The 11,866-nt window shown below is 44.1% G+C and overlaps 1 protein-coding gene across 2 annotated transcripts in view; it reads right to left on the reverse strand.

The window, feature by feature from the left end:
* MAP1B (microtubule associated protein 1B) overlaps positions 1–11,866 on the reverse strand; it is a 109,072-nt gene that overhangs the window by 19,101 nt on the left and 78,105 nt on the right. For both annotated transcript variants that reach the window (XM_003925762.4, XM_074384888.1), the window contains 2 exons: positions 8,475–8,557; positions 5,265–5,405 (listed from right to left, as the gene is read on the reverse strand). In XM_003925762.4, coding sequence (XP_003925811.3) covers positions 5,265–5,405; positions 8,475–8,557 — 224 coding nt within the window. The remainder of the gene's footprint in view (positions 1–5,264; positions 5,406–8,474; positions 8,558–11,866) is intronic.

Here is an 11,866-nt window from a genome sequence, read left to right on the forward strand (position 1 = left end):
CTGATAGCAGGAAATATATCTTCTGCATCTTTGTATCTTAGCTATCTTTGTTTCCTTAATATATCATCAGGATCAGTAGATATTTGTTGATCTGTGTGCCAAACTTGGCTAGTTCAACACACGTTGTCTTCCTGGAGTGATTCTTCAGATGCACCCACACTGATGACAGAGGCAACCAGGAGAAATACTGCTTTGGGACAAAGATAATCTTTTTTGTTAATTACTTTTTCTGATTAAATGCAGGCATACTGGAAGAGGAAGGAAGATGTAAGAAATAAATTGTTTTACTGCAGATGATATTAATGAAACAAGATTTGAATTTCTAAACCATGGCCCACTAACTACATTTCCTTTTTGATTAGGTTACTAGCTTGGCGGATGAGGAAATACAGTAGATAGTGTATCTCTGGGTTTTAGCAAGACATTTAATAGGATCCCTGAACAGTGTGGTAGCAGAATTAGGTGGATTTCCAGCCAGCCATATAAATAGTGCTGCTTAATGTCAAGCTGGAGGGAGGTCTATGACCGGCTGCCTCGAGTTTCATTTTCTGTCCTGTATTCACTTGGATCAAAATGGCAAAGTCCTGCATATCATATCTGTGGGTGGCATGGGAGACACAGCACAATGTGGGATGGGAGAATTAAGGTATTTATAAAAGCTCTTGACATTGGGATGATGGTGGCTAAGTCAACTCTAATGGGATGGCATTCTAAAGGGATAAATGTAAGGTTCAATAAACCAGCAGGGTAAACTATAGGATTGGGAGATGTGGCTTAACAATAATATCCATGGAAAAGACTCAGGGATTTTAGTTGACAGTCAGATGGATTTATCATGAAGCTGAAGAAGCTTAAACTTCAAGGTACCTCATTGGCATGGCCTGTACTTAATTGTGTAATAATAATTTTTAAAAAGCATCTTAAATAATGTAAATTGTAGAGCCCCTCCAAGCCTGCATTTTTTCTCCATTAACATTTAATGGTGTATAGTGATGGTCAAAAGTCACTTTTAGACTTCTTTAATAGAAAATTGTATTGAAAACTGTAGACGTCATTGACTCTCACAATCTTAATCTGGTCAAATGACTTCTAATGTAGGGTGTCCAGTTTGAGTCATGACATTTTAGAGAAATTAGACCAAAAACAAACAAGCAAAAACCTGAAACAAGTTTCCCTTACTGGCTCCTTCCTCTTGGCCTTATGACCTCTAAACACTGGACCTGGACACTTTCTCTTCCATTAATATGTTTCTCACTCTAGGTCACATCACATGTCTTCCTGCCTTTATATACCTCTAATATGCTAATGGATTCCAAATTATTATCTCCAGCCCAACTCTGAGTTCCCTAAGCTCTGTTATCATAAATCCAACTGCCTGATTTCATGGCACTAAAACATGACCAGAACGAAACTCCTGAATTCCCCCCCATGCCCCTCCAATCTCCTTTTTATTTTATTTTTTATGTTTAAATCCTAGTTGGTTGTTTTTTTTTTTTTTTTTAAAGACAGGATCTTGCTCTGTTGCCCAGCCTGGAGTGCAGTGCGGATTACAGCTCAGTGCAGCCTAGAACTCCTGGCTTCAAGTGATCCTCCCACTTTCGCCTCCCAAAGTACTGGGATTACAGGCATGGGCCATGGCACCTGGTCTTCATCTCCCTTTCTTGACAGAGGAACAAGTTTGAAGGACAGTGAACAGGGTTATAAAGAACTGTGGGTAAAAGTGAAGATGATTAATCTGAAAGGGGAAAAACTGGCAGTGTTGGTGAAGGGTATCTAAGACACTGTAGGTGGGAAAGGGATCACATTCCTTCCTTGAAGATACAATGAGACAAATAAGGTAACACTTTCCAACAGAGAGACTGAAAAATGCCCCCAGGAGATGATGATTTCACCATCCCTGGATTTCGGGGAGGAGTAGGGTTAGCCAGACAATTGTACCCTCTGTAGTTCTGGTTTTGTTAGTTGATTTCAGGTGATTAAGACTCCAAACCCTGAAGCTCAAAGTGTACTGATAGTTCTATGTTTTCAGTCCATTTATTTTTTTAGCTGTTTTTGTATTTTTTTTTTAAAGGTATCATTTTTGTTTGTCCCAAATTGTGGTTTTGGTTTCCCTGGAGTTAACTAGTATGTTTCAAGGATTGGATAAAAGGAACAGAGCCGGACACCAAGTGGTCTTCAAGGTCTGTTTGTTATTCAGTTACTCAACCCTCTTTCCAAGGCAACAATGGGCAATCCTAACTCCACAAGGCTGATAACCACTGGTCCAGTCCAGTGATTTTCAATTCACTTCAGCTGTGGTACCCCTTCTTCAAAGTCCACAATGTAAAATAGAGGCCAAGCTGCTTTGGTTGGGGCAGGAGGAAGAGTGAATTTGACCCAGTGTCCTTCCTCTTCCCTTGCCTTCCCCTACCACACGGACACCACTGACCTAGTCTGTTAGGGAAAATCCTTAACAGAGATCCTTTCCCATATATATTAATGATTACTTTCTCCAAAGTACCAGCAAAGGGAGGTTGTGAGTGTCAGAAGAGAATATAACAGTCTCTGACCGTAATGATACCTGCCTGAGAATAATGAAAATGTGTGTGTCTTCTAGAACCTACCCCAATGATTATAAACCCTGGGGTTTATAATCTGTCTGGGGTTTATAATCATTAGGGTAGGTTCTGGAGGACACACATTTGATTCTGCCCTTCCAGGGAACTCGAGTTCTTCAGGTAGGACAATTTTTTTCTACTGTAATTAGTGGCAAAATCTGATACATGCACATTCCATGGTGCTAAAATTTTGCTTCTACAATCTAGTAAAAATGATGAAGCAGCAATATTCATAAAACCTTATTTAAAGAAGGTGAAGAGAGAGATTATTTGAGATGCAAATATGCTGAATCATGTTACTTCCTTTTAAAATCTAAGCATGACAAACACTTTTCTTTACATATTTCCTTTGTTTCGTTTTTCAGCAAAAAAGACATACCAATGACTTGGGTAGAAACCAACCACTAGAAAATAACTACAGAACTGCACAGGAATGTGGCAAGGTGCCCATGTGCATGCAAATGAGCTACAAGCAGGACACTTAACTGCTTACCATGTCACTGGGCCACTTCCAGCCTTCTGCAGCTTTCTCTCTTCCCTGAGGCAAGATGCTAATAATATGTGTGAGCCCAGAGCTACTAGACAAATGCTCACCTGCTTCTGGGTACAACAAGCACATGGGGACATAATCTTGCAAAAGATTCTGACATTTTAGTGATCAAACAACAACTTCAGGACAGTAGATAGAGTGAGAATTGTAGTCCTAGCTTTTCAATGCAATCGAACAGTGGTTTATTAGGCCTTCACTATGTGCAGGTACAATGGATACTGAGATGAATGAGATACATGGAGGGTAAACTCTAGCAGCTTCAGAGGAAGGCAGGGCCAAAGCTTGCATTTTGAAGTGGTAAAGATGCACCAACTGTGAGTGAGCCCTGAAGCCTCTGAGAAAAGAGCTGCCTGCCCGGGGGATCCCGTCCTGGTATGTGTTTCAAGATGCAGATGACGCCACACCTTCTGAGAACTGGGGCTTCAAAATGGTCCTTTTCATGCTTTTGCATTCTCCCTCCCCAGTGGCTGGAGAGTGAACATTATTATGCCATCTGATCAGTGGTTTGTCTGTTTTTGGGTTTTTTTTTGAGGCGGAGTCTCACTATTGCTCAGGTTGGAGTACAGTGGTACGATCTCGGCTCACTGTAACCTCCACCTCTCAGGTTCAAGCAATTCTCCTGCCTCAGCCTCCCAGCTAGCTGGAACTACAGGTGCAGGATGCCACGCCCAATTAATTTATTTTGTATTTTAGTAGAGACAGGGTTTCACCATGTTGCCCAGGCTGGTCATGAACTCCTGAACTCAGGCAATCAGCCCGCCACGGCCTCCCATAATTGCTGGGATTACAGGCATGAGCCACCACACCTGGCCTGATCAGTGTTGTTGTTGTTGTTGTGAGATGGAGTCTTGATCCATCTCCAGCCCAGGCTGGAGTGCAGTGGTACAATCTCGGCTCACTGCAACCTCTGCCTCCCGGGTTCAAGCAATTCTCCTGCCTCAGCCTCCCGAGCAGCTGAGACTACAGGCGCACCCCACCACGCCCAACTAATTTTTTGTATTTGTAGTAGAGACGGGGTTTCACCATATTCGCCAGGCTGGTCTCAAACTCCTGACCTCATGATCCACCCGCCTCGGCCTCCCAAAGTGCTGGGATTACAGGCATGAGCCACCGTGCCCAGCCTGATCAGTGTTTATTTAAAGAAGCCTCCAGGTGAGCCAGATGAAGTTGGGCAGTGTGCTTACAGTTCTTGCCAGTGATGAAAAGTACAAAGAGACCTCTCTGTGAACCACAGGGCAAAGGAAGATTAAATGCATAAGGACACGTGGCCCTTTACAGTACGTGTGAAACAGACAAGCCACCATCTCAGGAAGACAGTTCTAAACAGACGTGGTAACTCTTCTTACCAGAGCACCCCTCAGTCCCTCCATGTAGAAATCTACCTGCTCTGGGGATGGGTCTGAATTGTTTTTGTAACTGCTATAAACAGATAAGCTACATAAACAAGGTGCATTACTTTGGAAAGTTTCCCAGCCAGGATAAATTCCCAAGCAGAAATAAGCACATCAAAATCTTTGATCTCGTTTTACAAAATACCACTAATTTCACACAGTTTTCAATAAGTCACATGTGTCATCTTTGAATAAGATACGCATTAGAAATACGAATGATCCAGCTTCAGTCCAGCTACATTAGCCATCTTTTACTTGAGTGACAGGCATGCCCCATTTTCCTACGTGCCTTCTTTTCTAGAGCCCTCTCTCTTTTGTAAAGTAAGAGAAATCTGAAATTATTAGGCCTGGAAAAGGAGGTGCCAAAAGCCCAAGATGTCTTTGGAGTATTCTTTTAGAAAACAGGAAACATAGGTTTTCTTTTGGGCACTGACATTTCAAGTTTCTCCATCATTTTTACCATCTGTAAAGTGTCGACTGTTCCAGACCCTCCCATCTATATCTCAGGCACATTAAGAATGATTCCAATTAATTGTAAATGAGTGCTCTAAATTCTTTTGGCAATGAGCCGTAGAACTAAAGTATTTTAGATCACGCAGTGTTGCTTATTTCAGGAGAGCTGTGAGGTTTCTTCCCCTTCCTCTTCGGTCTCCCCCAGTGCTCTCAGAGAGGAATCTAAGGCAACCAAGCAACTAGAAGCACAGACGTTCTCAGACATGAACCTACCTCTTGATCGGTGAAAATCTCTATGAAGTTCTGGAAGGAGAAAGAGCCTGACTGGAGAATGAGCTCTCCGGTGTTTTCAAAGCACTGCCCGGTCAGCACGAGCAGCTTGTGTCGGGCGGCATCAGTGATCATTAAGCGCACCTGAAATAAAGCACAGCGCGTAGGCCTTGAGCCATGGGCAGGGCTGCCATCCCACTGTCAGGACAGGGCTAGCCTTTGTAGCCATGGGAGTTTATTACCAGCAAAGAGCATTCATTCCCCAAAGGTCTAATTTCTCCTGGGGGCCAGAAGAGCACCAGGAGGGTTGAATGGATCCCTGGCTATAGGATCATCCACAAAGCCAAAAAGTGTAGTTATCAGTTTGGCCATCAATGCCATTTTCTTTTTTTTTTTTTTTTTGAGACGGAGTTTTGCTCTTGTTACCCAGGCTGGAGTGCAATGACGCGATCTCAGTTCACTGCAACCTCCATCTCCTGGGTTCAAGCAATTCTCCTGCCTCAGCCTCCCGAGTAGCTGGGACTACAGATGTGCGCCACCATGCCCAGCTAATTTTTGTCTTTTTAGTAGAGACGGGGTTTCACCATGTTGACCAGGATGGTCTCGATCTCTTGACCTAGTGATCCACCCATCTCGGCCTCCCAAAGTCCTGGGATTATAGGCGTGAGCCACCATGCCCGGCCGAATGCCATTTCCAATGTTTCTCTACAACTAAGACAGTAGTGATAGTTGACTTTCTCCTCCTAGTTTCCTCTTTTTCAAAGCAGTCTTCACAGCTGGTAATCATTTGTTCCACAGCTGTTCGGAAATGTCTGCTAGCAGCATGTAGTCTGCAAAACCAGGGAAGACTTGGAAATACCTCACAGGCTGAGTCATCATGTGCAGTCCAGGTTCCCCAGTGGCCTCCTCAGGAAGAACAGGGCTCCAAACTAGGGTCCCAAACCAGCCCCTCCCAAATAGCATCTCTTCCCTTCCAAGGTGTGCAGCAAGCACGCAGCTCCAAGTGCAGTCTCCAGTGGCACCAGCAAGGTGCTTGACATTGAAGATAAAGAAAAGGGGCGGCCCCTAAATAGCAGTCTTTGAGAGAATTGCAAATGGTTTGCGCTAAAGAACTCTCTGTGAACTTTTAAGTGGCAGGAAGCCAGCTGTCCTCCAGCAAACACCACTCTAAGCACAAAGGTATCCGTTCTGAGCCCGGTTCATGAATGTGCAGCACATACTACTTGCCAGGCACCATGTTAACCACTGAGGGGAGGATACAAAAGTAAACAGACCATGACCCCTTACCCAGGCACCTCACAGTCTAATCATGGAAAAGCACATGTACCTAAGTCATTGTTTCAGCCCTGCCTGCTCCACAGGCAAGCCTGAATTCCTTTTATAAAATTTCTTATTTTTCCTTTCTCACAACTCTTCCGGGCAGTTTGCCTGGCCCTATATTCATTCTCCAGCTTTTTTTCTGAGATAGGGTCTCACTCTGTCACTCAGGCTGGAGTGCAGTGGCACCATCTAGGCTCACTGCAACCTCTGCCTCCTGGGCTTAAGTGATCCTCCCACCTCAGCCTCCTGAGTAGCTGGGACCACAGGCACTCACCACCATGCCAGGCTAAGTTTTGTATTTTAGGTAGAGACGGGGTTTCCCCATGTTGCCCAGGCTGTAATTCTCCAGCTTTTTTCAAGTTGTAATTACTTCCTGATTCTGTTAGTAACACAGATTGCTATCCCATCACTTTCCTCAACTTTGCAGCTGCATGGATTGTCAGAGGTCCTGCTGATCTAAAGCAGGCAGAAGTAAGTCAGAGCAGGTGACATCACGACAGCCAAAAAGTGGAAGCGACCCAAGTGTCCATCAACTGAGGAATGGATCCACAGATGCAGGCTGTCTGTACGATGGCATTGCTCAGCCCCGAAAAGGAATGCAGAACTGACACATGCCACAACAAGGGTGAACCTTGAAACCGTGAGGCTAAAATAAGCCAGACACAAAAGGCCACCTGGTATATCATTACATTTATATGAAATGTCCAGAATTGGCAAATCAGGACAGGCAGGTTCGTGGTTGTCAGCATGGGGAGGAAGGGAGAGTAACTGCTGATGAGCTCAGGGCTTTTGGGGCATGATGGACATGTTCTGGAATTAGATAGTGGTGATGGTTGCAAAACTTTGTAAATACACTAAAAACCACTGAATTATATACTTTAAAGGGATGGATTTTATGGTTCTTGAATTATAGCTCCATTAACAAAAACAGGATACAGTCACAGAGATGCTCAAAGCGTGGGCAGAAGGGATACTGCAGTTAATGGAGGCTCCCAGGGACTCTGGCTACTTTAATGTCCAAGAAGCAACTCAGTCTCAAAAGCACTCGACTGTAATAAAGGAAGTGGAAAGTGGAACAACTCCTCTGGCCTGGGTGACCAGGAGCTCCTGGCTTCAACCAGGTTCTTGTCACACTGGGCTCCGAAATACCCAGTTACTCACTATAGCAACAACTTCATATGGTGGTCCTAATAGCAATCACAGCTAATATGTATATTTCAGTCATTATGTGCCACGCTCTCTTCCAAGTACTGGGCACTTCTAAGCACAAGACTAAATATGAGCATTAAATGTAGGAACTATTAGGACCTCCATTTTACAGAGGTGCAAACCGAAACAAAGACAGTAAATAACTTGCTTGAGGCCCCCAGCTAGTAAGAGGCAGATGTGAGACTATGAACCCAGGCGACCTGGTGCCGGCCCATGCTCCTGACCGCTATGCTATCCTGTCTTTCAACAGGAGTGTGCAGGAGAGCTCTGAATGGGGCTTGCATCTGAGACGCTATTCTCCAGGTTTGTTCTGTATGTCCTGGCCTGAGGGCTTGCAGTCTATTTCCCCTAATACATCCCTACCAGACTCCATCCCGGCAGCACTCCCCACCTCCCCCACGCCCCGACCCCGCATAAATACCCCAAATTCCATACTCCCTTGCCTGGACAAAATCTTACAGTTCTAGCTATTGTCTTCCACTTTGTCCTCACCAGGAGGAGCAGTCTGGGTGGCACCAATGCAGGGAGCCAGCCACTTATTGGGGGTGAAGAAAGAACTCTGAACCCAGGACTTCTCTCTGTTGTGTCCCTCTCCTGCCCCCATTTGCCTAGCCCTTCTAATCCGCTGGGTTCCTGTCCAGCGTGTGGGGCCCGGTCCCAGATTCTGCAGAGCTGAATGCTTACCTCGGTGCTGACTGCTTCATCGGAAGGGTTGATCAGGACCACTGTTTCTAAAATGTCACTTCGGTGATGAAGGATCTTTTGTCCTGCAGGCACAAAACACACACAAAAGGGGAGACCTTTAGCTTTTCCAGATGAAAACTGCCCTGCCTGCTCCTGGGACGGCAGAGGAATTTCTACCTCTGAGGTGGTACGCAGCACCGGGATTCTCTACATCATCCTGGGAACACAATTGGTGCTATTAAAAAAGAGGGTGTAGCCACCAGCAGGTTCCTCCCGGAGCTGGGTTTGCGTGGCGGGAGCTCCTCCCGCTCTCACACTCTCCAGTTTTCAGGGTTGGTCTAGGCAGCCTCCTTGCAGTAATGGCGGTTTTTTCATCTGAGACAAGGGTGGGTGCCAGGAAAACTCAACGGGGCTCTTGACATTTCCTTTCTCATGGTAATTGGGGATGTTTCTCCATATCAGCCTTTCTTCTGGTGAGAACTGCACCGAGATTAATTAGGAGCCTTATTGTGAAATGAATGACATCTAGAAACCCCAGCTAACAATTAGCCCAACAACCAGAATGGCTGTCTGAGGCAGGCTTACAGTCTGCTGGAGTATTCATTAATTAATCCACTTGCTCATAGGAAACTGGAGACACTGTAAGCAAATGGAAAATGAAGAACAACCCTCCCACGAAACAGAGTGGCCAAAGTGCCCCCTAAAAATATGCACAGTGGACAGAGAACAACAAAGCGAGGCACTGCATGTGATGACCGCCTGTCTAAGATGAGCTGAAACCCTGCAGGGCTGTGGTTTTACATCCGGATTCCCCCCTCCCCGCCACAGGTCCTACGGTTATCTGGTGGCTGAATCAGCCCTCCAGCCAAAGGGGACAGAGACCTGTGCATGACCTTCTATGAAGACTCTCCCTCCCTGGACAATGGGATGAAGTGATCAGGCGGATGTGTGGCTAGAGTTGATGAGACATGCTCCGGCAGCTGCTAAGGACAGGGAAGGGGGTGTTCCCTCTGAAATGTGGGAGGGAGACACATGGTTGTGAGTAGATACAAACATGTCTGCTTCTTGGAAGTACAGTGACAGTCAGGCAACAGGAGGAAATGGAACAGAATCTGAGGGAGACAGACACCAGAGGAGAGAAATACAAGAGGAGAGAGTGATCAAAAGCAACTGTTTTCCAGAAAAGTAGTTCAGCAGTTCTTCAAAAAGCTCAAATAGAATTACTGCATGACCCAGCAAATCCCACTTCCATGAGGAATTGAAAGCAGGAACCCGAACAGATGCATGCCAGTGTTCATTGCAGCACTGTTCACAATGGCCAAATGGTGAGACAACCCAAATGTCCATCTATGGATGATTGGGTAAAATGTGGTATATCTATACAATGGAATATTATTCAGCCATAAAAATGAATGAAGTTCTGATAATACCAAAACATGGATGAACCTAGGAAATATTATGCTAAATGAAATAAGCCAGATGCAAAAGGACAAATACGATGATTCCACTTATATGAAATCTCTAGAATAAGCAAGTTCATAGAGAGTAGGTTAGAAGGTACCAGGAACTAAGGGAAGGGGAATGAGGAGTTATTGTTTAGTGGGTACAGTTTCTGTTTGGAGTGATGAAAATGTTTTTAAAATAGAAGTGATAAAGACCAGATGCAGTAGCTTATGCCTAAAATCCCAGCACTTTGGGAGGCTGAGGCAGGAGGATTGCTTGAACCCAGGAGGTCAAAACTACCCTGGACAACAAAGTGAGACCCCATGCCTACAAAACATAGAGATAGAAAAATTTGCTGGGTGAGGTGGCACACACCTATGGTCCCAGTGACATGGGAGGCTGAGGCAGGAGAATCAACTGAGCCCAGAAGGTCGAGGCTGCAGTGAGCCAAGAACATGCCATTGCACCCCAGCCTAGGTAACAGAGCAAGACTGTCTCAAAAAATAAATAAAATTTAAAAAATAGAGGTGCTGGTTATACAACCTTGTAAATGTAATTAATGACACCAAATTGTATATTTTTAAAACAGCTAAAATGGGAAATTTTATATTTTATATATATTTTATCACAACTTAAAGAATTAATAATATAATATACCAAAAACATTCACTAGTATACTATAAATGAGTAAATTATATGGTACAAAAACTAGAGCTCAATAAAGCAGTTAGAAAATTAAAAAACACCAGCTACTTAGGAGGCTGAGGCAGGAGAATTGCCTGAACCCAGGAGGCGGAGGTTGCGGTGAGCCGAGATCACGCCATTGCACTCCAGCCTGGGTAACAAGAGCAAAACTCCGTTTCAAAAAAAGAAAAGAAAAGAAAAGAAAAGAAAAAAACATAAAGCAGTCCAGGATACACTGGTTCTTTTTCCTTTAAATCAGGAAGGATCAGAAGCACTACAGAAACAGCAACATGTTGAAATATTCATTACTTACCACCATCACTGTTACCAAGCCCATTCTCCTCCTCCATCTTACTTTCCCTAACAGCTAACATTTACCAATAAATCCCACATCCCAGATAGAAGCCTAAATGGAACAATAATGGTGTCAAGCACTGTTCTAAGACTTCATACGCAAGGCTTCATTTAATCCCCAGAAGAGCTCTGTGACATAGGTACTATGATTATCCCCCATTACTGTTGAGAGCAGTGAGTCTACAGAAGATAATTAACCTCCCCAAAGTCACGCAACTAGTGAGTGGTCAAGCCAGGCTTTGGACCCCAGTCACCTGGATCTAGAGTCCTTCTGCTTCACTGCCTTATGGGGTTGGCTACTGGCACTAGGATTTGGAAAAACAGATGAGGCACAGACACTAAATGCCAAGGGACAGTTAGGGAATGGTCCAAAGGAATAAAATCAGAGATGCGCTTACAAAAGCAAGAAACCAGAAAATATTAGAAGACGAATATTGGCCAAAAAAGGCAAGGCTGGCAGAATATCCCACATACAAGAAGTTAAAATTGAGAGAAAGTATGTGATGTCTTATTCCAAAAGCCTAAAAATAAATACCAAAACAGGACAAAGTCCCACAGTTTGAGCAGACAAAGAACTGAAGCTTAAGAATAAACCACAGGAAAGAAATTTCCTGTATTATGAATGCTAAAGACTGTCATTCAATGGACATTGCTTTTTGGCTTTTTGGTTGCTTTTGGTTTTGACAACCATGTGCATTTAAAGCTAAAACAAAAGAAAATCAAATTAAATAAGCAAATGATAAAATGAAAATTGGCAAAATACATGAAACTGTCCTCTTTCTAGGTCTTTCCTTCAGTGGCCTCCTTGAAACAAAGATTTCAAGAGCTTCAAAGGCACTAGGTTGAGACGAAATTAAGCAAAAGCTTCAGACCAAGGAGCAGGAACAGTCATTTATTTGGTCACAATGTTG

The sequence above is a fragment of the Saimiri boliviensis genome, chromosome 1 (genome assembly GCF_048565385.1).
Source record: "Saimiri boliviensis isolate mSaiBol1 chromosome 1, mSaiBol1.pri, whole genome shotgun sequence".
Lineage (NCBI taxonomy): Eukaryota > Metazoa > Chordata > Mammalia > Primates > Cebidae > Saimiri > Saimiri boliviensis.